This window comes from Xenopus laevis, chromosome 2L (genome assembly GCF_017654675.1).
Source record: "Xenopus laevis strain J_2021 chromosome 2L, Xenopus_laevis_v10.1, whole genome shotgun sequence".
Taxonomy (NCBI): Eukaryota; Metazoa; Chordata; class Amphibia; order Anura; family Pipidae; genus Xenopus; species Xenopus laevis.
The window spans coordinates 167,477,207-167,504,133 of NC_054373.1; the positions used below are offsets into that span (position 1 = coordinate 167,477,207).

At 39.6% G+C, this 26,927-nt stretch overlaps 2 protein-coding genes across 4 annotated transcripts in view; both read left to right on the forward strand.

Moving 5' to 3' along the window:
- The window catches only part of zdhhc20.L (zinc finger, DHHC-type containing 2 L homeolog), a 32,682-nt gene extending 26,280 nt beyond the window's left edge, over positions 1 to 6,402 (forward strand). For 2 of the 3 annotated variants that reach the window (XM_018244993.2, XM_041580950.1), the window contains 5 exons: positions 1,213 to 1,339; positions 1,603 to 1,692; positions 3,125 to 3,240; positions 3,961 to 4,041; positions 4,652 to 6,402. In XM_018244993.2, coding sequence (XP_018100482.1) covers positions 1,213 to 1,339; positions 1,603 to 1,692; positions 3,125 to 3,240; positions 3,961 to 3,998 — 371 coding nt within the window. In that variant the 3' untranslated portion in view covers positions 3,999 to 4,041; positions 4,652 to 6,402. 3 annotated transcript variants of the gene reach the window in all.
- Positions 6,403 to 10,672: 4,270 nt separating this feature from the next.
- Positions 10,673 to 26,111, forward strand: ska3.L (spindle and kinetochore associated complex subunit 3 L homeolog). Its single transcript, NM_001127749.1, is given in 13 exon segments — positions 10,673 to 10,802; positions 12,538 to 12,657; positions 13,806 to 13,870; positions 15,260 to 15,425; positions 15,759 to 16,155; positions 18,319 to 18,398; positions 20,340 to 20,523; positions 20,944 to 21,026; positions 22,511 to 22,680; positions 22,852 to 23,037; positions 23,598 to 23,705; positions 24,624 to 24,736; positions 25,348 to 26,111. Coding segments are annotated over 12 exon segments (1,665 nt in total). The 5' UTR covers positions 10,673 to 10,802; positions 12,538 to 12,554; the 3' UTR covers positions 25,358 to 26,111.
- The last annotated feature ends 816 nt before the right edge of the window (positions 26,112 to 26,927 follow it).

A 26,927-nucleotide genomic window follows, 5' to 3' on the forward strand; every position in this document is an offset into this window, starting at 1 on the left:
ATTCAGCCAAATCCTGCGGAAAAAGGCTATTGATTCAACTGAATCTGGGATTCGGTGCACCCCTACCTAAAATATAAATAGAGCAAACATAAAAGCATAGTGAAATGAAAATTGTAAGCTTCCTCATTTTCTTAATACAATTAATTAAAAATTTTGCTTTGTTTCTGAAATAATCAAGTTTATATTCACTATTCCTCTCGCAGCATCTGTTTCTCTTCATTCTGTCTTCATTCAGCTGTTGGGTGTCAGATGAATGATCCAATATATGTTATAGGGGGGCTTCCTTTCCTAGCAGATGAATTAGAGCTCACTGAAATAACTGATTCCAGTACAAACAAAATCTAACAAAATAATTGCCTTTTGCACAAATCCTGCATGTAGAGAGACATGAGGTCTGGTGATTTTAATAGAGTGAGCTCTAATACATCATCTAGGCAAAATCAGCCCCCCTATAAGATAAATTGGATCTAACTGTCAATGAATATCTGACACCCAACTGCTGCATGAAGAGAGGTAGATGGTGAGAAGGGAATAGTGAAGCGTAACCTGAATATTTCAGAAAACGTTAAGAATTTTTAATTGATCATATTTAGAAAATTTCTTATTTCAGTATGATGATGCGTATATTACATTTTCCCTTTCAAGATAAGTGTCTCTATATACGTTGCATCATTTTCCCAGTTGAATCAATAGAACATATCTTTGCTGTTCTGTATCCTTCCTATGAGAGATGCCCTGTAGATTTTGGCAGTCCAACCAGTTTCAACGCTTTGCTTTCAGAGTCAGAGCTGGTTTCTCCGACTGGTGCTTTAGATACCTGTTGATTTCTAGAGAAAAAGGAGAAAAAAGAAGCATTAACCCTTCCCCCTCCCTCAAACAAGCCAGGACTGCCTTAAAACACATTGCTGTGGTATCTGCCATCGCAGAGAGGTAGGGTTGGGACAGGGAAGGTCAGAGGGGTTGTGCTGGAGGTGAGTCAGGCTCTGCAGGGGCAATTGGTTGACCCCAGCCTGCTGATCCCACAGGTTTGAGCAAACCCCTGCTACTAACCCCTCCTATTGCCAATAGGAGGCAATTTGTTTTCAGTGTATGGAGTGGAGATTGTTTCACTGAAGTTGGCAGAAGCATTAGGTGTGATCACAAGTGCCATGTAAACCAATAACTGTACATGGAATAGAAGCTTTTGGTCTAATATTTATTATCTGTCTCTAGAGGCCTTCCGCGCTCCCTTATTTCGAAGTGGTCCGGAGAAAGATGGATTTTCTCTTGGTTTCAGCAAAAACCTAAGAGAAGTTTTTGGTGATGAGAAGAAGTATTGGCTGCTCCCTGTATTTACAAGGTACACATACCACTAATACTTTAATATATATGTTTAATATAAATAATACCCATTCACATGGTTATCTACGTTTAAATATTTACCCCCTACATTCCTCTCGCAATCCTGTTTAACTTGACCCTCTCTGTATTGTAATATTTTAACAAATGGTATGTTTTAGGAGACATATACATGAGTAGCTCAGCACTGTGTTTGTAATGGTAGTGAAGTTTAATCTGATCAGTTACAGCTTTCATTTGATTTACCCTTGCTTCTCCTTTCAGTTTGGGAGACGGTTGTTCTTTTCCTACTCGTCTTGTACTTGGGGACCCAGAACAAAATGCTGTCACTGTGCAGACGGATTCTACCAAACCGTATGTGTTTACCTTTAATACAATCAACAGTTGAATAAATCCACTTTAAATGTTGTTGTACAGGTATAGGATCCATTATCCGGTAACCCATAATCCAGAGAGCTCCGAATTACAGAAAGGTCATCTCCCATAGACTCTACTTTAATTAAATAATTCAACGTTTTAAAAGTCCCTTTTTTCTTGTACATGATCCCAATTAAGATATAATTAATTCTTATTTGTGGGATAACAATCCCTTTGGGTTTGTATGCATACTTAAGGTATTGAGATCCAAAGTACGGAAAGATCCCTTCTCCGTAAAACCCCAGGTCCGGAGCATTCTGGATGACCGGTCCCATACCTGTACTTGAAAGCGGGAAGTTTTTACTAAACTTACATTTTCTTGGTCAGTGACACAAACCACGCACTGTTTTTTTTTTTTTTTTTTTACAAAATGCAAGAATGACTTACAAGTCTCTGTGTTTGCTTAAGATTTGGCTAAATAAGTTTGGCCATTATACCCTAAATGTTCCTGTGGAATTATGCATGGCACATTGGTATTTCACTGACATTTTAGGACATATTTCTGTACATGCCATGAGAATGCCTTGGATGTTAAAGAAGCAGTAATATATACTATGCCTGTTGTGTAAATTAAAACTGTGTATGGTTTTTGCTATTTCTTGCTATAAACAGGGAATAATCTAAAATTAAATGAAAGTCATGTTCAACTTCCTGACTCATACGAGCACCATCAAAACAACTCAGCAGCCCACTGAGAAGCTCTGTATATAAACAGAAACTCTTCCTTCCCCATGCTGCAGCCTGTTAGGCTGTGAGATAAGGGAGAACGTATTACATAGAGGCGTCTCAATGGAGTGTTGATTTATTTGTGCTCATAAGCATAATGGCTTAGTCTGCTCTGACCTGCCTGTGGGCAATGAAAATACCTTAGCATTGGTGTCCGTGTATATCGCCTACAGTAATTTCGGTTGTGCTCTGTGATGAAGTTTTGCATTCAGTGATGCAACAGTTTGTTTGTACCAGGGGAGTAACTACAGAGGAAGCAGACTCTGCGGCTGCAGGGGGGCCCAGGAGCTATAGGGGGCCCGCAAGGCCTTTATTCATAAACAATTTCAATATATATTGGTAAAACAGGTCAACCTCTAGACACTTTGGGGGCCTGAAAAATAATTTGCTGTGGGGCCCAGAAACATCTAGTTACACCACTGGTCTATACACTGATGCATTATGTTCCTTTTGTTGGGAAAGATTGCGTTCCATTACCCACAGAAGGGAAACATTAGATTCCCTGGTGTAGAGAATGAGTGCACCACAGAAAGTATATAACTGATAAAAATCACATAGAAAACTGCCAGTCTGTGCCACTTCCCCCAAACAAGAACATATGTTGCACATGTGCCCACTGACTGTCACGTTTTTGCATCAACAGTGTGGGACCAAGCCAGACGTTTCCTGCCAGACCTCTCAGCGAGTCCCAGAATCGCTTGTTAGGAAGTGAAAGTCAGTGGACTGACAATGCACCAGGGGAGGAGCATGCTGATAAAGGTACAGTGCACAGCAAAAAAAATCCTTGGGTGAAAAAAAAATAATGCTTCAGTAGTTTACCTTCTCCTTAAATGTGAGGGGCTGCGTAAAATCAGTGGCAGTGCTTCCATCAGAGATTGCCTCCCACCTTCAAGATTACAGATGGGTAGACTACAAGTGTTTCAGTATCTCTAAATCCACTTGAACTATGTTTATGTTGTAGAATTCTAGACCAGTAGGTAAAACATGATGCAGAATTCCTATTCGGTGGTTTTCACCCTGGCCTCCAACATTGCAGGTTGAGTTAGCAGTGCTGTTTGGGCTAGCTTACCATCTGATTGGTTGTCAGGGACTTCACTAGCCAATCATTTAGGCCAATCATATGTCCTGGGATTTTAAACATTTTGAGGAAGTCCGTGGAATGGAAGGCATTAAAGGAGAACTAAACCCTAAAAACAAATATGGCTGGAAATGTCATACTTTGTGACTTTTATACTCTTATATGTACTGTATATTTTGAGTGTGGGAGTTTTATTATTACATCTAGCCACTGTTGGTGTGGATAAGGTTAACCCATATGTGTTCCCCAAATCAGGTTAATTTTAATATACATTACCATGATCGTACATGAGGCACAAAATCATACTTTTCTGGTAATGTTTGTATCAATTCCAAGAATTATAGCCATGCAGCTTAAGATGGGTCCCTTTTAGCCAATAATCTGTTCTTTATACTTTCCAGGTGTGGAGAGCCATGTTGCAGTTCTAATTGAAAGCTGAGTAGTGATTATGTATCAAGTGAATCCTCTAAATGGGGAAGGAGGTAAGCCAAGCAATTAAGATAATAAAAAATATGCAAATGTTAAAATATGCAAACGTATCCTTTTTGAAAGGCTTTGTGAAAATAACATATATATATATATATATATATATATATATATATATATATATATATATATATATATATATATATATATATTATATCTTACACTTAAACATAATCCATACAAATGCTGTATTGAATTGAATTAACTTTAAGTATGATGTAGGCAAGTGATATTTTGAGGCAATTTGCATTTGGAATTCATTTTTCATTTGGTGCCTTTTTCAAATAATTTAGCTTTTTGTTCAGCAACTCTCTAGTTTGGCATTTCAGCAGCTTTCTGTTGGTCGGGTCCAATTTACCCCAACAACCAAGCCATGCTGTAAATAAAAGCCTGGAGGATGAAAAGGAGAGAGACTGAATAGAGAGATAAGCAATTAAAATAAACTAAAAGTAATATAACCATAAATTTGTAGCTTCATAGAGCAATAGTGTTTTGAATGCTGGGGTCAGTGACCCCATATTAGAAAGCTGGAAAGAGGCCAAAGAAAAAGGCAAATTCAAATTTTCAAATCAATATTTTCGTAAAATTTCCTTTTTTTCCAACCAGGAACTTCTGCAGCACGTTTGTGCTCAATCCAGACAGCAGAGATCCACAGACTCATGTGCCACCAAAAAAAAACACCTACAATAAACACGTTGACAAATGTCTGGAAGTGCCATGGTAAGGACGAATACCCGATGCCTTACAATACACCTGCAACACCATACCACCCTTTGCTCAGCGACTTCATTTGCCTCTGGAAACCTCTGCTCAGTGTATTATTTCTACATCCAGACTGGCGGTTATTCGACATCAAGAAAGGCAGCTGTAAATTGTGATTTCCCCACTTTTTTTAAAATTTGTAACTGCCAAGGATATACTGCAATATAAGGGCTGTTATTGTTACCAGTGTTCTACAGTTTTACATGACAGTTTGGCCCGATTATCCCTGATCTCACTGCCAATCTACACACGCCATTGATGCACTGCTTCCCCTGTTCTTGCACATTTTTTCTTTCTAAAGACCTCCGTAAACTTTTATATTCAATGGCAAACTAACACACACACAAAGAAATGGGTCAAGCGTGATGCGAAATGTAATGCCAAACAACGTCTATAAATGATAAATCTCCTGTTTTCTTTCCTTTAACTCGACATTCTTTCAGCCAAACGTGATCTTCAGCCATTAGTGGGAAAACGAAGCCGTTCTTTAGCGAATGAGCGATGATTACATTCCAGTGTGAATATACAGTATCACTTCTGAGCTTGCAATGCTTTCATCAGGTCACATTTATTACCAGATTTCAGGACTTCTATATACCAAAGGGAATTTTTAATTTTTTAATCCTATGGAAGTCCTTAAGAATGTTCTTTGTTGTCTGTTTCTTTCTCACTGCCGTGTCACCAAGCTCGGCCGACTCTGGACACTTGTCTCATGGATTCTGTTTACAGATTTTTCCTTTTTTAAATTCAAGAATAAAGCCATTACTTTTCCAAAATTGGCTAGAATGACTGCAATATATTTGGCTGATTTTTTTTTTTTTTTTTGATTTTTTTTCGATAAGAGAAACATTTATCGAAGTTCGATGTCGGAGATTTTGATTGAGATTAATTATGAATGAGTCGCCAGCCAGTGTTCCAATGATTCCTGAATTTCTGGTGTTCGTTAATTATCAAACTGAAGTTGATCAGAATTTTCGAGAGACTACTTAAAACGATTCTACTTAGTTGAATATCTGCTTTTTTTCCCTTGAAAACTCAAATTTGAGGTTTGGCGTAGAGACTGCTGGTATGCTATAAAATTACCCCCAAATATTTAAGACCTGAATATCGTCAGATTCGAGGCGAATCGAGATTTTATGTCCGTGATACAGGAGGTTGCACAAGAGAATTCCACATTAATGCACAATGTTGCCCCCCTAGTCAGTAGAAATTGTGAAAGCTCCTCGGACTCCACTTTTATCTTTACGAATAAGAGAATATGCATAAAGCTGAGATTAACGTTCATGCAAGATGATTTAGAGAGAAGTGGTGCCATTCTGTTACAACGAGAACCTTCAACCTGAGGAAGTAGAACCAAAACGTCTTTACAGCCAGTTTTAGCAAAGTGAGAAACAACCGTATAAGACTGAAACTGAATGATTTTATCAGAGACGTTAATTTATACTGCTTTTTATAACTTTTTTATAACAATTCTTGTGAGTCCTTTATGTACTGTATGTCTGAAGGGTTCTTATATTGTCTGTCTATGCGAGTTCTTTACAAATATAATTTTTCAGCTTACTCTTATTGGCAAATAAAGTCAACTGTTAAAATGACCGTGAAGGTTTAATTTAGGGGGAAAAATATATAAAATGGCAAGTTTTTATTTGGGCTTATTTCATATTTGTTTGGGTCTGTAAGAACTTGGTATTCAAGGCAAGCATTGGAAATCGTCGCCGGAACGTGTGACTTTCTGCAATCAAGCACGACTATAGGGTGAAAAAAAAATATTACTACAGTAGAACCCCAATTTATCGTTTGCCAGGAAACCACATCAAAACTGTGTAAATATTAGGGAAATGTAAAAGCCAGGAGCAGAAAAACGTATTGCAAATAAACATCAGTTCTGGGAAAATATAAAACCGGGTTCTACTGTGCACAAGCAAACGTGATTCCACATTCAGTACCACTTTATCGAGATTGTGTCTTTAGCAGATATTATGGTAAGAATATATTATTATCCCTTAGGTCAGGGACCCCCAACTTTTTTTTTTTTTTTATAGTGAGCCACATTCAGGTAAAAAGAGTTCCTGGGGTGCCAAATAATGGTTGTGATTGGCTATTGGTAGCCCCTACGTGGACTGGCAGCCTACAGGAGGCTTTGTTTGGCAGTAATCTGGTTTTTATGCAACTAGAACTTGCCTCAGCCTAGAATTCAATAAGAAACACCTGCTTTAAGGCCACTGGGATGTTGTTCATGAGCCTTAGGTCCCTCCTCCTTGGTGGCCAGGATCACACCTTTGTAGCCTTTATGTGAGCATGTATCCCCATTCATTTAACTATCGCAAGGTGGTTACAGGGGATTTAGATGCTGTTGATCACCGGTGGATAAAATGCCCTGAGTGCCAATGACATGATGGAAACTGCCTTAATACTGCTACCAATTCTTATTCATGAGCTCTAATGTGTATTTTCAGCCTGAGAACTGCCTGCACAGACAGTTTTTATATAAATCAATAGGAAGCAGCACAGGTGGATGATTTAGATGGCGCATAAAACCCAGGTGCCAGACAGAGCCTCCTGTAGGCTGTCAGTCAATTTAGGGGCTACCAAATAGCCAATCACATCACTTATTTGACACCACCAGGGACTAATTGTATGTTATATATATATATATATATATATATATATATTTATATAGTACTTTATGTTCTTTTTTGCGCTATGCAATTGCTTTTTGTGTGTCCATACAGGACAGTGCTATGCCTTATCTGGCTGTCCCATATGTACAGAGATGTAAAGGTGTGCTATCCTCATCCTGTGGGGTGCATTGTGTCCTGCTGGAGTGCTGGGCTGCCACATACACCTCCTAACTGTCCTGTTTTTACTCAGGACAGTCCCGATTTTGACAGCTTAACTTGCAGTCCTGGATTGTAACTGAAATGTCCCAAGTTTCTCTTTGATCTCCTGCACTAATCAGCCAGAAAAAAAGATACTATGTTTCTGAAATGTAATTAAATAAGAGACTTTTGGCAGAGAGTCCAGAATACTGGACTCTACACGACGAACCCAGAAGTTATTTAAGTGTGCTCTCCATAACGCCCGCCATTTGACTTGAGAAAGCTTTATTGCGAAACGCGTGTTGGTGAATTCTGCTACTCCGCTATTTTAAAACATTTTTTTTAACTTTAAGCCTTTATCATTATTAGAACTGGTGAAGGGGGTGGCTGTTGTTGTTTGTAACTCACATGCTCAAATCTCACTCTTTTCCTTCTATTGCAATCCCTCACTGGGATTCCAAGGGGGCCAGGATTTCTGTTTTTTTGAGGTTTAGATAGTCTCTTAATAGTCTCTTAATACATAGGGCTAGTGTAAAAAAAGAGACCACAGTTCTGGTTTTCCTTCCTTTCTTTGCTTTGTGGTGTCCCAGGGATAGAAAAATGTTAGGTAGAAAGTTTTGGGACAACTCCACCCCTTCTTATATCAATTTTCATTCTAATATATCTGGTTTGAGCTATTGGAGAATTAATCTATCCCGATATTTAAGTGGTCATTTATCAATTTCTATCGAACACTAATCCATTGTAATAAATCCTGGACGGTGGACAAATGCACTTGCACTTTACCTAATTTTAATTTATTTATTTTAATCTAACACTTAAGCACTTTAGGGAGTTCACTTTTTTTAATCCATGGTAAATCTAATTAAAGGTGGGCATTTGATTAATTATAATTGAATACATTTCTCATAATTAATGAATTTGCACTAGAATCATGGAATTTAATTAATAGTTTCAACTAAATGAAATCAGCATTTGCACTTTAATTGAGGAGTAGAAATTCAGTGGTTGCGAGTATAGATTGATATAGATTGTTGAAGTTGGGAATTGATTACTTACAAAAGACCATTAGGGTATTTGATAGAAGAGGGGTTCTTTTCTCTTTTCCTTTTTTCATAAAGTTATACTGATTCAATCAGACCTCGTCTTTTATTGTGTGGATAAATCATAATTAAGGGTATGTTCTCATTTATCAAGTCCAGAATACTCCGCAGCTTCACTTAGATACATTTGTAACTATTTAAGTTAAGCAAAGATACAATTGTAACTAATAAGAAACGTCTCTTGGAGGAACTGAGACTTTCAGTTTAAAGGGCAATTCACCTTCATTAGCAAAACTATAACAACACATAAAACCTGACCCTAAAACCCACAGAAATGTGTTAAAATTCTCCATAAACTGACACATTTTGTAAAATGGATATGGTATTTAGGGAGTGTGGCAATGAAATGAGCGTGCTCACAATGGGTGTGCTTCTCTCACCCATAACCAGCCAGCAGTTATATAGAGACCCTTGCCCCTGCTCTATGCTGTTGTTAGAGTAAAACTGCTGCCATTCATTGGAGAGAGAGAGAGAGCAGGGTTGCCAGTTTGGCGGTTTTCCAGCCAAATTTGGCTACTAATTTAAAGCCCATGCAGGTTTTGAAAGTATAAACTAGCCAAGGCACGGATTTGGGCTACTTTTTGGGCCTTTGGCTGGTTTGTACTGTATATTACTTACCCTAATATACCAAGCCTACGTTCCCCAATGCATGTTGGGTAATGTCGTTTTTGTTTAACAGTTTGCAAATTTATTGTAAGACTACAATACCCAGCATGAGTTACCAGATTTTGGCGTACCAAAAGTATTCACCCATTTTCCAGTGACTTTCCTCAATTTAATACAATTTTGGGGCAAGCATCTGCTGGCCACCAAAATGTCTAGAGGTTGACCTGTTTTACCAATATTTATTAAAGTTGTATATGAATTAGGGCCTTATGGGGTCCCTATAGCTCCTGGGCCCCCTCTGTAGTTACGCCCCTGGTGATGGGCAACTCTGTCCCATTTAGGGTTGACACCTTTTTCTGAAAAAAAAAAAAATACCGGTCTTCATACATATTTATCTTTTTTCCCTATTAATAACATTGGGATCAGCTATATGTTCACATATATTCATTCATTTTTTTAGACTTTTTTTTCACTGCACATACTGTGCTATTTTTGGGCTACTTTTGAAGTGCCTCTTGGCTAGTTTTGGGCTGGTTTTGTAGCGGACTTTGGCTGATTTTGAAAAGTAGACTTGCATACCTCCCAACATTTTGTAAGTAAAAAGAGGGACAAAATTTGTTTTCCTGCACGTAGCGCAGCAATTTTTTGACCACACCCCATTCTGTGGCCACACACCCTAATTACCATGTTTGTTTTACAAAATTTGGCAGGTTATGAAAGTTTGAAAATATTTCTCCTTATCTAAACTGTGTTTTTGTGTCTCAAAATTGTTACAAAGTATCTTATTTGCACCTGTTAGCTGTTCTGGGCTCTCTGCTAAAAGCCAATTAAGTGAGAAACTTTGTTTCTTTTTCTGGCTGTTCAGTGCATAGAAAAGAGGGACTTTCCAGTACAAATGAGGGACTGCGGGTTGAGCTGTCAAAAAAGGGACTGTCCCTCCGAAAAAGGGACAGTTGGGAGGTATGGACTTGGCAACTCTGAAAGAGAGAGAGTGTGTGTGTAATAAGAGTTGCAGTGTTGCAGTACAATATCAGCTGGAGAGCAGCAGGTCAGACATCCCTCATAAACTGTGCACTGGGGGCCCAGGCTAATACGCTCTCATTTCCCAATTCAATTGTCTCCACACACATTTGCGCTGAATCAGCCTAAGCCGCGCCATCTCTATAACATACACCACTTCTAAGCAGCCGCAAGATGGCGCCGTCACGCTCAGACTCACAGAGAGAGGGGCCAGCTTTATGTGCGTGTTCGCGCGAAGTGCTGACAATAAAGTTTTTATCGTAGCAAGAAAATTCAACTTTTGGGCGGGATTGGTTGTTGACAGCTTGAAGGAAGGACTGCGGGTTAGCGGCGGGGGACATTGCTCGGTTTAGTAGCGGCATTTTGGCCTGGGTCGGGCGGTGTCTGTGTTTTTTTTTTTTAGTCAGCCGACTCCTCACGAACACCGAGCGGCTGTTGCAACCTGAGGTAAATTGGGGTTTGTTACATGTATAGGAACAGCTTTATTATTGCTGCGATTTCCACCCTGTCCCCCCATCTCTTCTGCAACTGCATTTACTGCACTAGTCTCAGTTATTTCCTCCCAAACGTGGGCTCCTCTTACTTTCTCAATGGCTTCGGCCTTTTTGTTCTCCTTATGGTTTTAATTAACTTTTGTGATGTAGAGAGTGATATTCTGAGACAATTTATCATTTTTTTTTTTATTATGTGTTTTTCGAGCTCCTAAGTGTGTTGGCCCTAGTGGGGCTCATTTATAAACACTGGGCAAATGTGCACCTGGGCAGTAACCCATGGCAACCAATCAGTGATCAGCTTTTTTTTTCAGATGCTGCAGATTGAGCACTGGAAGCAATCATCTGGTTGCCATGGGTTACTGCCCAGGTGTACATTTGCCCAGTGTTTATAAATGAGCCCACTGTGTTTTCTGTCAGTGTGATGGCGACATTAGAACGTAATCACCATAATAAACTATATGACACAGATAATCACTGCCCCAAACTGGGCCAGAACTGGGGCTTGGCAGAAGAGGCACGTGTCTAGGGCCCAAAGGCAGATGGGCGCCAGTCCAGTACTTCTTCTGACTCCTTCCCGTAGTGTAGCTGTGGCAGCAATTCATGCGCGAGCGACTGGCGGAAGTTGTAGGGCGCCTTGGCCCGGCACTGCTAATTCCTGATTTGTACTTAAAGGAGAACTTAAGTTTAACTAAAGCAGTTAGGACAGACATGTTGTACATTATGTGTTGGGCTTCTGTACCAGCCCAAGGAGACCATAGCCCTTTAGGGCAGTGGCACACGCTGCTACTGAGGGAGATTAGTTGCCCACCAACAAATCGCCTCTTCTTCGGGGGAGTAATCTCCCCAAACTTTGGGTGACTTTGGAAAACTAAGCAATCTGAGTGCCATCCCGCCGGCGATTTACAGCTGGCTGGAAGGCATTTATAGGAGATTAGTCGCCCGAAGAATAGGCGATTTGTCGCTGGGCTACTATTCCCCAATAGCAGCGTGTGCCACTGCCCTTAGCAGTAAAGATCTGTGTCTCCAAAGATGCCCCAGTAGCTCCCCATCTTCTTTTCTGCTGATTCACTGCACATGCTCTGTGCTGCTGTCACTTACTGAGCTTAGGGACCCACTCACAATATACAGTATAGAGTCTCCTGTAGGCTGCCAGTCCAATTAGAGGCTACCAAATAGCCAATTACAGCCCTTGTTTGCAGCCCCACGATTTTTTTTTCATACTTGTGTTGCTCCTCAACTCTTTTTATATTTAAATGTGTGCAGGTAAAAAAAAGTTGGGGATCCCTGTTATAGAATGTCCCATTTTTACCAACTTTTCAATTGATCTTCGGTTCATATCTTATGGTTATAATTATTTGCCTTTCTCTTCTAACTCTGTCCAGTCTAGGGTTCAGGGAACCCTTCACCCAAAAACCTAATGCTCCTTGAGTCTACAAGGTTAAATTGATCCCTAGCAACCCGTAAGCTGTAGAAACTAGAGACCAGTTGAACAAGAAGTTCAATAATTCATATACCATAAAAATAAAGACCGATTGCAAATTGTCTCATAATATCACTCTTTGCATCTTATTAAGTTTATTTAGAAGGGAACAACCCCTTTAATAAATAGTTCTGTGTTGTATTGGGCAGGGGTATCTTTATTTGATTTTTTCCCTTAGATATTCTAATTGTATCTGTGTTCTTTTAAGCTGCTGCAGTGGCAACAATGTCAGTGACTGGAAACTTCTTTAGTAAATTAAGATCCCTGGCACTCACTCTAGAGAAGGAGACAGCCCAACTTGAGCAGGTGTTCGGCAATGAAGATAATGGTAAGTATGATACAATATTCTGTAGGTATGTGAGCAGTTAGGCAAATGTTACTGCTTCCAACATCAGTCTAGAGATGTGAGCTGTTCCCTCTCCAACCTTAGTCTGAATGAGAAGAATTGGATCCATTATCTGGCCATCCTTATACTGTAGGAACTATTTTCCAGAATGCTTGGGACCTGGGGTTTTCCGGATAAGGGATCTTTCCGGAATTTGGATCTTCATACCATAAGTCTACTAGAAAATCATGTAAACATTAAATAAACCCAATAGGCTGGTGTTGCTTCCAATAAGGAGTAATTATGTCTTAGTTTGGATCAAGTGCAAGCTACTGTTTTATTATTACTGAGAAAAAGGAAATCATTACTTAAAGTTTGGATAAAATGGAGTCCATAGGAGACAGCCTTACCATAATTCGGACCTTTCTGGATAACGGGTTTCCGGATAACGTATTTCTGGATAACGGATCCCATACCTGTACTGACCTCATACAAGAAAGAGGAAGGATACTGTGTTATACATACTTTCTAATAAGGATTCACCAAATCCACTAAATTAGAATTCGGCTGAAACTCGAATTGCTTGTGAAAGATTTGGCTGAATACTAACCCTAATTTGCATATGTTAATTAGGGAAGTGAGGGGGAAAGAGTAAAAAAATCTTCGTTGTTTGTGTGACAAAAAGACACGTGATTTTTCGGATTCAATTCAGCCAGGCACTTGGATTCAGCCAAATCCTGCTGAAAAAGGCAAAATCCCGAACTGAATCCTGGATTCAGTGCATCCCTGCTTTCTAACTATGCTTTATACACACAGCCACTTTAGTCTTATCATTATATCTGCTTAGCTCAGGGGTGCCTTACTGCATAAGGGTCTGTCACTCTATAGGAGAGGTTCTCTTTTACATTAGCTCTTTGCATGCACAATCCTATATATACAACTTTTTTTTTTTAAATTAATTGTATTTCTATACCTTTTTCCAGCCTGTTACTGGATATGTTATGTTGTTGGGGTCATTGACCCCGGAAACCATAAAAGATAGCGACTGTGAAGGTTTACTTTTTTTGCAGACTGATTTAAAATACTAGGGAAATGGGGGAATCTACTGTATACGTTTTAAGATTTTGCCTTATTTTATCCCCTCTTCTCAGAATATGAAGAGGAATCACCAATGCGTGTCCTGCATGACTTGCGTTCTGACATAATGGTTTTGAAGGTACAATATTTCATTCAGTTTTGGGGGTCTGGGCTTGTGGCTCATTTATTCTCCTATTTTAAAAGGCCGCCACACTTTAATGTTGACTTCAGCGATAGAATGTTATTGAATATTAGATGAATGTTATTGTTTATTGCTGAATTTAATGGTTTGTGAAGCTGTTGTTTTCATACTTCGGAACAAATATAGAAGTAAAGATGCACACTTATAACTTGATGCGGTGTACAAAAAAGTACCTCCATGTAATTATTTGTGCGGAGAACAAAATCAAGCATTTCAGGGGCCGCCTGTCCCCTTAGTCAGTGATATAGTACACAAATGTGAACCCCCAACCCGCTAGTCCTCAAATACCCGTGTAGTTGTCCTTGACGTGAACGTGAGTGTGACATCACTGATCAGTTCGCTTCGTGCAAAAGCAGCCGTCGCCATATTGCCAATCAACTAAGGGAGAAAGGCGTCATCTTGCCAACCATTCCTTTTTAATAACGGCTGTATAGATCTATCACATTGCTCTTTAAGAATGCGGCTGGAGAAATCTAGAAATCATTATGACCCGGAAAGCTGCATCAAGTATATAAACTTGTATGTGACAACAAGTGATAATACACATCAAGACAGACATAATATTTCCATTAAATCGACTTTGCAGTGTATAGAAGTCCATTCTGTGCACAAAATCCCTTTCAGTCCCAGATACGCCCTTAAAGAGACAATACAACATTAAAATTAAACATAACTAGTGTAGGTACTGCACTTTATACTTAACCGACGAGGCCAATACTCACCAGATTGGGCAGCCCCTTAATATTGAAAGAGATCATTGTTGCTTAATTGTATCAAGGACTATTAATAGGATTAACTCTATTTGTTACTCAGAGAAACCAATGATATTCAATATGTTCATGTAAGCCATTTGGTGCAACTGTGTTAAGTCTGTATGTCTTGCTTCACATTGGAATAAAATTCTTTCTCTGTTTCCTCCTCTCCTTAATCTTGGGACATATGTTTTGACAACCTTGTATGCTTAGAGAAAACACAATAAGCACTGCAATTGTCCACACTTAAAGAATGGAAATAAAAACACTGTTCTAAAAAATGGCTGCAGGTTAAAGGCTTCATAGTATTTAGTGCCATAGTATCTAGTTCCATAATATCTCTCTGTACAGGCTTTGAGACATCCTGGGATGATGTCATTGACATAGACTATTCCATTACAGCCCCAATTTTTTTTCCATGCACCCTGGAATGTTAGGCCACACACTTTCTGACTTCTTGTGAGGAAGTGCTTTGTAATACAACTTAATTTTAAGGTCAAATTAAAAGGGAAAGTAAACTAATAAAGGTACTGTGGCTTTTTACTGAAAATATTATTCTACTTTTTCCCCTCAGGGTGATTTTCAGAGCACTCTTGATAAAAAGCTCACTAGAGGCCAGGAACTCTCGGCCTTCATAAAAGCTTGCAGAGTGTTGCACGAGAGATCGGCAGCGGATATTGAGCAGATAAAAGAGACATTTCAGACCTACGGGTATAAACCTCTGTGTAATGACAATTCTGGTAATTATAATTCTACAATACGATTATTCAAGTTTACAGTTGGTTACACTGTTGAAACGAAACAGTAGGTTTCATACACTGTTTCTGTGACTGTAAGAAAAGAACCCTATATAAACTGCTTGGAGATAAATATAGCCTTGGGCCCAGCTAATTGTAATGGTAGTTCCCAGGAAAAACATTCATGCAAAGTGCTCAGAAGAACCCTCCAAGCAATTTTACATTAAGATGTGCCAGAGGGTATATGTCTGAATAGTACAGTCATGTTTTTTAATGTTTGCTATATTGTAGATTGTTTTACAGTGTTAATCAACCCTGCATATATCATTTTTGTAGAGAATGAGCAAACACAAGAAAGCGAGAAGCCTAAAGACAATGACGTGAGGAAGGCAGATGCGGAGGACTTGCCTATCCTAGAGAAGGCAGCAAGCACATCATGGGATTTACTGCGTGCTCCCCAGCTCTCGGACTTTGGCCTTTCCCATTATCAGCTGCCAACAGCGTGGGAACCACCCAAAGTGAAACCGTGTCCAAAGAACCCAGAGGAGGAGAAGCCAAGGATCATGTATAAGGATCCGGAACCAATAAATGTTGCCAAAACCCCAAAATGTGCTCTTAGACTTGAAGAGGATTTTTCACAGATCCAACATTTTGGCATTAGTGATTGCAGCACAAATCTGAATGATGACTATACAATAGCTCTGATCAACAAGAATTTCCAGAAAAAACAAAAGTAAGTATGAAATGAAAAAGCACATGAAGTGAGGCCAGACGGCCCATCTATCACTGCAGTTTCCCATAGTTCTATGGGAACACCTCTAATGTCCTTTGTGATCTGCTTGTTTATGCCCTCAGCTAAGGATGCACGTTAGTAAAATTTGAGTGGAAAAACAGTCAAGTACAATTTTTAGCTAATCTATTCTATTTATGCAACCATACCCAATAATACTATGCGGCGACTCAAATTTTTAATGCAGGTTAGACAGTTTAACAGATTCCTCCCCAGGTTCACAGGGACTCCCTCTCCTTTAGAGATATTTTCACCGAGTTTAATCTGATAGACTCATGGAGGGAGATGAACCCCGTTGTTCGCCAATTCTCTCACTATTCGGCCCCACATAAAATATCGAGCAGAATAGACCATATTGTTATGACCCCCTCTCTTGTGACAAAGCACCACTTCTCCAGAATTCTAAATATTAGCTGGTCGGGCCATCAGGTTCTTGAGAATTCCGGCCCCAGACTTTGGCAGCTAAATGAATCACTGTTGAGCTTCTCAGAGCTTTTACCCTCCATTAAAACAGGCCTCCATTGTTATTTTACTGATAACTCCCCATCAGTCTCTTTTTCAACTACATTATGGGAAGCACACAAGCCTGTTATTTGAGGAGGAAAAAGGAAAAGAGCCCTGTGGAAACTATATCCGCCATGTCACAGGCCCTCGATATAAACTATTTTCAGAACAGGCACTTTATGCTCCGTCCCCTGGGCAGAACCGTTCCGTTTGTCCCAACTATTACACTTTTCACAATCACACCTAAACCAGCAACCGAACAGCTCTGAAACATCCTTTGAGAGTTGGTGCCTGAAAAGCCCAAAGCTTCGTAGAACAGTTTTCTTCTAATATAGTGATTTTTATGCAAAAACCCCAGTAGAGAAAATGGCCCAGGTGGCCACTTAGCATTCAGATTTACAATACCAGTTGGATCCGGAATAGATGGGAAACTGTTTTGCTGACGGCCAATAAATCTTCCTGTAATGTCTCTGTTGTGGAAACGAACTATAAGGTCCTTCTCAGATGGTATTTAGTTCCTGCACGTATAGCCAACCAAGTTTGTCCCCACGGCTGACCCAAATTGCTTCCGTGTCTGTGACCATAAAGGTACCATGTGTCATGTCTGGTGCTCTTACCCTAATGTCCAGACATTCTGGATCAGGGTTTATACTATGGTTCATTCTGTTTTCAGTATCTCTATCCCCAAGCATCCTACCAGCTCTTTTATGTAAGAAACCAGAAGAACTCACACTTTGACATATCATATGTTTACGATGATCATGACGGCTGCAAAAGGAACAATTGCTAAAGCTTGAAAGACCAAGCAGATCCCTATTGAGCCTCGTAAAAACAGAGGACTAGGACCCTGGAAAAGATGACCAGTATTTTAATGGATACCCATAAGAAAGTCTGGCAGCTGTAGATTCACTATAGATATGGGAGGGATCACCCTAGTGCATTCCTTTCTCTGTGACAGAACCCTCCGTGAGCATGGCCACATCCTTAGATTGTTATGATGATATACTGGTTACTTACTCTCAAAACTAGTGACTCTCTGCTGTATCATCGTGGTTAGATACAGCTGAGTGACGGTAGGAATCCTTATTTTTATTATTTATTAATACTGTTAGTTATTTTAGCTAACTAATATTACACTAGACTACTGTTAGCTACTCAACCAGCTGATTAATGGTCAAACTTTACTCTGAACATAGTCAGTTTTTTTTTTTATTCTCCTTGTTTTTTAATCAGCCTTTATCACAGTGTTTAGTAATAGGTAATGTCATGATAATATACTCCCACGTGATGGCATTTAGACAATTGGCAGTAAATGTTTATGTATAATGAACCTGGCTTTGTTTTATGAATCTGTACTCACTGACTTTGTTTTCAATAAAAATTTGAGATTAAGAAAAAAAAAAAGTCATACAATATCCAATTATGTGCTATTTGGTCAGATACCCAGAAACTATTTGTGGCCCTTTTTAAGATGCTAGCCCGTTAAAGCATATAGTTGGTTTCTGCTCATCTAGCCTTTAGAGGAACCATGAAAAAAAACTATTTTATGCCAAAAACAGCACACATTGATATACCATAAGCGTTTTTTTTTTCCTTTTATAGTGTTACTGAAAATGAAACCTGCCAAGCAAAGAATCTGAAAAGCCTTCTAGCTACTCCTTCACATCTGAGCCATCGAATGGGTATGTAAATGAACTACAGTTACCCACAAAAGGCTGCTTCTGGAAGTTGACTGGAGGAGGCATATGCCTGACAAGGGTCAAGCAAATATGTAGATTTTAAATTGTGTTTTTTGCTACTGTTGCTGAATAACAGTTGCTGTGTAAGTCTGTGTTATGCTTTCAGGGCTACTTAAACAGAATTCAAATCTTTCAGCGAAACTTAAAGGGCATCTGTTGGGCAAAAATATTATCCCCAGCCAATGAAACAGGCTAATAGTCTGCATTCCGTTTGGGGGTAACCGTTCTCTTTTCAATTGCCCCCGCCAGGGCTAGGGCATTCATACTGGGAGGGAGCTTCTGGTGTCAATGGCCAAGATGATCATAGCGCATGCGCGTAATGAGCAAGTCGCGGCATTCATTCATTATTCCTATGCCCCAACATGGTCGCTCGTACTGGGTATTCCCTCCTGGTGTGGGTGGCCTAGCACTGGCGGGGGGCAATAAAAAAAAAAAAAAAAAAACTACTGTTGCCCCCAACCGGAGTGCAGGCCCTATTAGCCCGCACCTTTGTTTAGGGAAAATATTTTTACCCAACAGGTATCCTCTAATGGAACAGTTACACCAAAGAAATTGTGTTTTAAAGTAATGAAAACATAATGTAGTGTTTCCCTGCACTGGTAAAACTGATGTGTTTGCTTCAGAAACACTACTATTTTGTTTATATAAACAAGCTGCTGTGTAGTAATGGTGGAAATTTAAAAAATGCTATATGGAACAGGTTAAATAAAGGATAACAGATAACACCATTATGTTCTACAGAGTTTATCTGCTGTGTAACCTGAGCCTTTTCTCCTTTGTATGGCTGCCCCCATTGCTACACAGGTGCTTATTTATATAAACAGTAGCAGTGTTTCTGAAGCAAACAGCAGTTTTACCAGTGCAGGGCAACACTCATTATATTTCACACATTTACACAATTATATTTTTATTACTTTAAAATAATTTTATTTTTTTGATGTTACTGTTCCTTTAAGTAGAAGAAAAGCCCCATAAGCATATAGGTTTTATGTTACACTCAGCGCTGCTCTTCTGTACAGTTTCATGCAATCACTCCTTCCTATAAAACCAAGAAATGTAGTGGTGTTTGCTGAGTTCCCTACATTTGCCTAACTCCCTGGCCCCCGGGCTGATATAATAATCCATAGAATTTCCTTGTCCTTTTTTATTCATTCATTTTTTTCCAATGAAGGGCTGGTATTGTGTAAATTTTGAGCGTCTTTTGTGAACCACCTCCCTTTCTTATAGATCTGGACTAAGCTTCAGGTTTCCACTGTAATACAATCGGCACACTGCTCTAGACTACCACAGGGGGGATATGCTCGGTATATTGGGGAATAAACCGAGCAGTTTTAAATGAACGTGGCCCCAGTGTAATAGTCTCGTCTGATGGGGGTGTCATTGTTTGCAAACACATCCCCAGCAGTATATTAAATAGTTTTTCCTCTGGCACATTCATTCTTCCCTGTTTGCAGACACAAGCTGGCAGTGCATACAGCTGAAAGAGAAAGGACAGGATTGTCCCTAAAGTTAGCTCTCTTCAGTCTTAAGAACACAAATATCAGTATTGTGATCCTGTTTCCTACGTATGACCTGGGACTGTTCTATCATTAACCCACTTCTCTGTAATTCTGTCCCCGGCCTGTTTATCGTTACAAATTTCTATATTTTATACCAGTTACCCTAAATCCTGAACATCCTTGGGTCAGATAAGTACTCAAATAAGCCACAGCAGAAAGCCCAACTCTCAAAAGGGCTGTTGATAAAAAATAGTTGGGGGAGAGAATTTCATTGATTCAAGTGCATATCCCTCCGCTAAGCACCGTTATAAAACATTTTGTAGACACTGTGTTAAAAGGAATCCAAATTGGCTTACGTCAGTTCATTTTCTGTCTTTAAACACAGATTGTGTTGACTCTCCTCTGCCACCGGTGTTCTTTACCCCTGGCTTAAAGGTTCATAAAAAGGAAACCATATCACTGCCTGGGAAGACTGGGGAAAGGCAAGGCCTGAATGCAGCAGACACTGACTCTACATTACTTTCTGGTACCTGTGATAGAAAGGACTCTGACAATGCTCATCTAGAAGAGTAAGTTCCACTGGGTAATACTGTGCACGTGTCTAAATAAATAACTCCGGCCATTGGATATTATGAGTAGAGATGCACCGAATCCACTATTCTCGATTCGGCTGAACCCTAATCCTTTGTGAAAGAATCGGCCGAATACCGATCCGAACCCTAATTTGAATATGCAAAGTAGGGGTGGAAAGGGGAAAAATGTTTTACTTCAGTTTTTTTGGGGTTTTTTTTTTACAAAAAGTCATGCGATTTCCCTCCAAGCCCCTAATTTGCATATGCAAATTAGGATTCAGATTGGCCAGGCCGAATCCAAATCCTGCTGAAAAAGGCTGAATCCCGAACCGAATCCTGGATTCGGTGCATCCCTAATTATGAGTTCTGAATTATATTATATACTCTCAAACTGGTTGTATTTTTATTTCTTATCAGTGTTCATGAATGCACGGCCATGAAGCCAGCGATGGACTTAAAAAGCATTTCAGCTGCACCTCCCTATCTCTCTTTGGGCTCTAGTAAGTTTCTGAGTAGCTGATGAGCACAGTTTATAATATATATCTTGAGTGTATTTTCCCATACAAAGACACAACACGAGGACACTGTGGTGGCAAAGGACATCCATTCTGGTGTTTGTGGTTTATTGCATTTAAACATGAGAGTTGGTGCTGCCATATTTGCTCACTGGAAAGCTTGAAAATTCTGACTGCTGACGGCTATAAAGAATGTTATAGGCATGTTACGGGCTTGGCAGGCAAAAAAGCAACCCTTCTTGAATGTGTAGCTGCGGGTCTGCAGAGAAAGGTTACCGCTACGTGCAGAAAGATGAAACCTATTTCAATGATAAATAAAACCCTGATAACGTGTGTCTGTAATACAGAACTGATACTCCCAGTTATAGAGCAGCTCTAAACAAACTTCACACAAGAGATCCTTGGTTGAAACTTACCCCTTCCTGTCCTGAAGTTTACGTCAGCTCCTCTAGCTACTGTGACTACCTATGTATAAACTTCACTGCCTGCACATGCTAGGCTTTTACATGCTAACTGCATGTGACATTTCTGAATGGTTGGCTCATGACAGTGGGGTCTGGATGTTCCTCACAGTATATGTCATGGTGGCTACTGATTATTGGGGAAGCAGCATTTTTGTTTTAACTTAAGACGTATGGATGTGTGTGTGCAGGAATGCTGTTTTCCATGTAACATACTTTTCATTAAAGGTGAACTCCACACAAACATAACTTAAGTTTATTGACCAGTAAGCATAATTTAAAGCAACTTTGCAATATACATCAATTAAAAAATATGCAGACTTTTCATGATTTTTAAAAGTTGGGAACAGTTCCCTAAGCCTAGCTCCGTTCTCTCCTGCTGATCTGTCTGACTACTTTGCTGAGCTGGCTGACTACTGTTACTTTGTATCAACAGCCAGTTGTCCTCGGCCTGCATCCTCCAAACCCCGCAATTCCCAACACATGTGATTTCAATAAGGAAGGTAACATAACAGTGTAGTGTATTGTGGGTTATATAGTTCTTGCATGCTGTCTGTAAGCTGTGGAGAAGTTGTTACAATTTGTAACATCAGTGTTTAGTCCCTCCTTCCCTGCCAGGATTTCAAATGATGCAGAAAGAGAAGAACTGTTAAACAGCTGGATTTCAGCATAGAAAATGGCATTTATTCATACTTTTTGAAGAAACTGGTAACAGTGATGGGTATATTAGAGGTTTCTGTGTTATGTAGGTCTCTTTATCAAATTTTGGTTTGGAAGCTGGAGTTCCCCTTTAAACACAATTAGATTGCTAATGGTTTACAGTAAGGTATTATGCGAAAATATGATGTCCTTTCAGTGTTCAGCTTTTTAATGCACAAAATGAAAGACAAATGTATTTGTTTCCTTGTATCCATCTCTCCAGTGTGTATTCGTGTTTTGTTCTCCAGTGCAGTTACTTCTCTAATGACATAAATGCCCTAAAGCTATAACTAAAATATTCTCATTTAGATTTTGACAGTGTTTACTCTCCGCGGCCCCCAGTCTTCTGCACCCCAGGTCTCAAAACGCACAAGAAAGAAACGAGCTCTGTGTTAGTGGAGCCTAAAGAGGTGACGGGCTGCTCTGATACTCCACCTTTGCCTTCCTTTCAAACAAACTGGCTGAAGAACGATACTACGGTAAGGATTTTGTCGAAAAGGAAGAATAGTCGCTGCCTTTTGTTCCAAAATGGATGTATAATGGGCTACTTCCACAGAATATTTCCCGGGGGCTATTAATAGAATTTGGGAGGTGCAGTATATAAATCACATTACAATAGGAACTCTTTCTAAACAATCATATTTCTTCAGGAAAAGGCCTTGGATATTACAGAACCAGTCCCTAGACCGGAACTTTCCTACAGGCAGTATCTGGAGGAACCCCCTTCACTGGTTCTAAATTCTAATAAATATGAAGCTCCAGCAATGACTGAATACGACATTGGAACACCAACACGCCCAGAAATGACTGTGTCTTTAACGGAGGATCTATTTAAGGTACTAAGTCAGGCCACTGCAGAACTGTAACTCTCGGCGGCAGCATGAGCTCTGAATGCTGCATCTTCATGTATTGTATTCGATTGTGGAAAAAAAAAGTAAACTCTATAATATATGAGCAAAAAATAGATGTTAGTAGCACAGTTATGTAGCACAGCCCAGTTGAATATGCATTCCACAATCACTTGTGTTTCAGTGACTTTAATCTGGCTAATATTAGCCTCTTATATTAGCATAATAAAACATTAGAATATACTTTAGCTTGGGATCACTGAATTTCAGCTAAAAGCAACTGCTGTTTTTTAAAAGAAAGAAAGACTAGAGCTTCTGATTAGACTCTGCTAACGAAAAAAAAGTGATAACTATTGAAATCTAATTTATTAGGCTGTTATTTTCTGGATTGATGCTGCTCCCAGTAAAGAACAGCAGCAGTTACAACCCTGCCATGTCCTCTTGTCATTGGTCCTGACAGTATTGATTGTAAAATAACTGCCAAGGGGAACCTGAACCCCAAAATCCTGAAGGCCTCTGTCATAAACTGTTTTTCTTTCCACATTCAGTATAACGTGAAGCCATCGTCTCCTCCTAAGATGTCGGAATATGAAAAGATGCTTTGGACTCCCATACGCCCTGAAATGACATCGTGCATAACCGAAGATATTTCCCAGGTATTTATATTCACCGTAGAAATGAGCGGCGCAATGTGCCAGACACCAGCACAGCATTCAGAGTGTTTATAAAGTTATAGCCGTGTGCACTACTGTAAGGTACCAACACCTTTACTTTAATTATTTAATGGTGAAAAAGAAATATGAGTCAGCTCTGGAGTGAATACATATAGGAGTTTGGTTATCTAAAATGACTGGGACTTTCCAGGGTCTTTCATACCATGCAGTAAGCTTACTAGAACAAGTAAAAAGTACAGTTACATTATTACAGAGAAATAAAGAGACATATTATAAAAAGGATTATTTTAGAATTTGGGTGAATCCCGAATGCTTTGTGAAAGATTTGGCCGAATACTTAAACAAATCCGAACCCTAAGTTGCATATGTAAATTAGAGGGGAAAGAAGGAAAGAGAACCGTGTGCGCAGTAGGTGGTTAAAAAATGTTTTGACTTCCTTGTTTGTGTGATGAAAATTCGTGATTTTTTTTGGATTCGGCTGAATCCATATCCTGCTGAAAAAAGGCTGAATCCCAAACTGAATCCTGGATTTGGTGTATCCCTGATTAAAAATGAAAATCGTTTGCATAAAGACTCTCTGGAAAACCTCACTTGGTGATTATGGAAATTAGGATTCGGATTGGTATATGGCCGAATCTTTCGCGAAGGATTCGGGAGTTCGTCCGAATCCAAAATAGTGGATTCAGTGCATCCCTAGTGATTTTATTTATCTCGCTTTTCTGATTTGATTCTGTTGTGCAAATTCCTGAGTGCTGTCATTTTGGGTATTTGTAATTAATGTTGCACTGGCTGTGTGTGTGTAAATATATAATATAATTTAGTATTGAGCTATTTGTATAATGAGTAATTATTGAGCTATTTGTATAATGAGTAATAAGGCTTGCCTTTGCTTTCCCTCAGATTCTGTCCAAGTATTGTGACAATAACACTAATGTGGCTGATAAAGAGATGTGGAATAAAGCAGGAGCTTCATTTGGGAAAATAAGCTCAGAATATGAGGACAAGGAAAACAGGTAATAATGGTGGTTTTTATCTGTTCAACTACTGTAACCAGGTGATTTGAGCTCAAATAAAGTGACCAGAGGTTTGCTTGTATGGGAAGGAATCCAGAAGCTGGAAATAGATGGTTCATAGAAGGTTTATTTATTAACAGAGGTGGAAATTAAAAGCTTATTGCAGGTTTGGTTGCTACGTGTTAATGCGTTTAATGATAAATTGTATGTTGGTAAAGTTAATATTAAAAGACAGGGCTAGTCAGGTAAGTAACATGGTGAGGTTGGTCAGTACTGTCTGTGAAATCTGGAACAATCTGAGGAAGGGCTGGTGGGGGCCAAACTGCATTAAAAGTTTAGTTAGAGAACAAGAGAAGGCCTGTGATACTCCCTTGTCACATATTAGCAGGAGAGTGTTTTGTTGTGGGTCCAAAGTGCCCACTTACCACTACTACACTAATTGCAATCAGAGAGTCTGAGCCAATAACATTCTACTGTCTCAAGGGCAGTGCATTCAGCCATGACTTTCAATTCATTTGCCTTCAATAAAAGTGCTTCATGCTCCTAGTTTATAACGGAGTTGTTGTTCCTCATGTCACAGGATAACAATCTGATTTCCTTTTCCCCTGCAGACAATATTGATTGTGTGACGGTTCTCTGTAACAAAGACGGAGCTTCAGCACCAAGCAGTGTTCCTTTTATAAACTAAGCACGATTTACATAAGTGTTTGTCTATTGTACATATACAGCAACGTCAGTCAGCTTTGGGGATCTTTTACAATCTGGCCTCTAATGTCCAGGCACATTCCATAGATCCAGTGTGTTTGGCCTGTGCTCTTGTCGCTGCAATCCGTAAATCAGATGATGAACCCAATTGTGCGGGGGAGGGGGGAGACATGGGTTCTGGCTAGGGATGTACCGAATCCACTATTTTGGATTTGGCCGAATCCTTTATGAAACATTCGGCCGAATTCCGAACCCTAATTTGAATATGCAAATTAAGGGTGGGAAGGGGAACCCATTTTTTACTTCCTTGTTTTGTGACAAAGTCACTAGATTTCCCTTCCCTAATTTGCATATGCAAATTATGATTCGGTTCCGCTTGGCAGAAGAATTCGGCCGAATCCTGCTGAAAAACCGAATCCTGGATTAGATGCATTCCTAGTTCTGGCCATTCCCAGCTGGTGCAGTCACACTACAGTTCTGCCAGACTGCACATTAGGGAACCCACCTATTTACTGCAGATCAGTTTCATTGGAAATATCAGGACTGTATGAAATAAATACATTTGACCACTCCCCTAATTCTTCCTATAAATCTAGAGCAGCCCTTCACTTTCTGTGTATAGGGTGTGGGACAAGGATCTTTTCCTGTACAATAAATTATTAATCCGTTATGTAAGCAGCAGTTTTGTGGTTTATAGATTTGCTTTGAATTAACATTCCAGAAGGATGTGACCTGTCATTTATCCAGCATTGAAGCAAATGCAACGGACTATCAAATGAATGAACATCAGATATAATTAATGATGGAACTTCAAAAATATGGGTAAAACGCAGGGCTCACACACACACTGCACCGCTGAACTATTACTCTGCACAGCTCCACCCGGTAGTAACATAAGGGAAGAATAAACTTAAGAAATTCATGGCAGAACAGGAAATTATAAGCCAATGCTGGTGAGCAGTAACTATGGACCATAAGACAAGCCCCATATTGAATTAAAGGCCCTAAGTTTGCCCAAGAGCAGTAACAAATAAGTTGTTTGCTTTAAGGCAGATAACTAGTTAATGCTGCCTGCTGAATGGTTGCTCTGCGTTACTGCCCCTGGGCAAACTTAGGGGCCCATTTACTTAGCTCGAGTGAAGGAATAGAATAAAAAAAACTTTGAATTTCAAATGATCTTTTTGGCTACTTCGACCATCGAATTGGCACCTTCGACTACGACTTCGAATCGAACGATTTCAAACTAAAAATCGTTCGACTATTCGATAGTCAAAGTACTGTCTCTTTAAAAAAAAACTTTGACCCCCTACTTCGCCACCTAAAAGCTACCGAAGTGCAATGTTAGCCTATGGGGACGGTCCCCATAGGCTTTCTAATTTTTTTTAGGTCGAAGAAAAATCGTTCGAACTATTTGCGGTAAATCCTTCGACCCCTCGATATTCGACCCTATGTAAATCTGCCCCCCAGTGTCTTATTTCTCAATCAC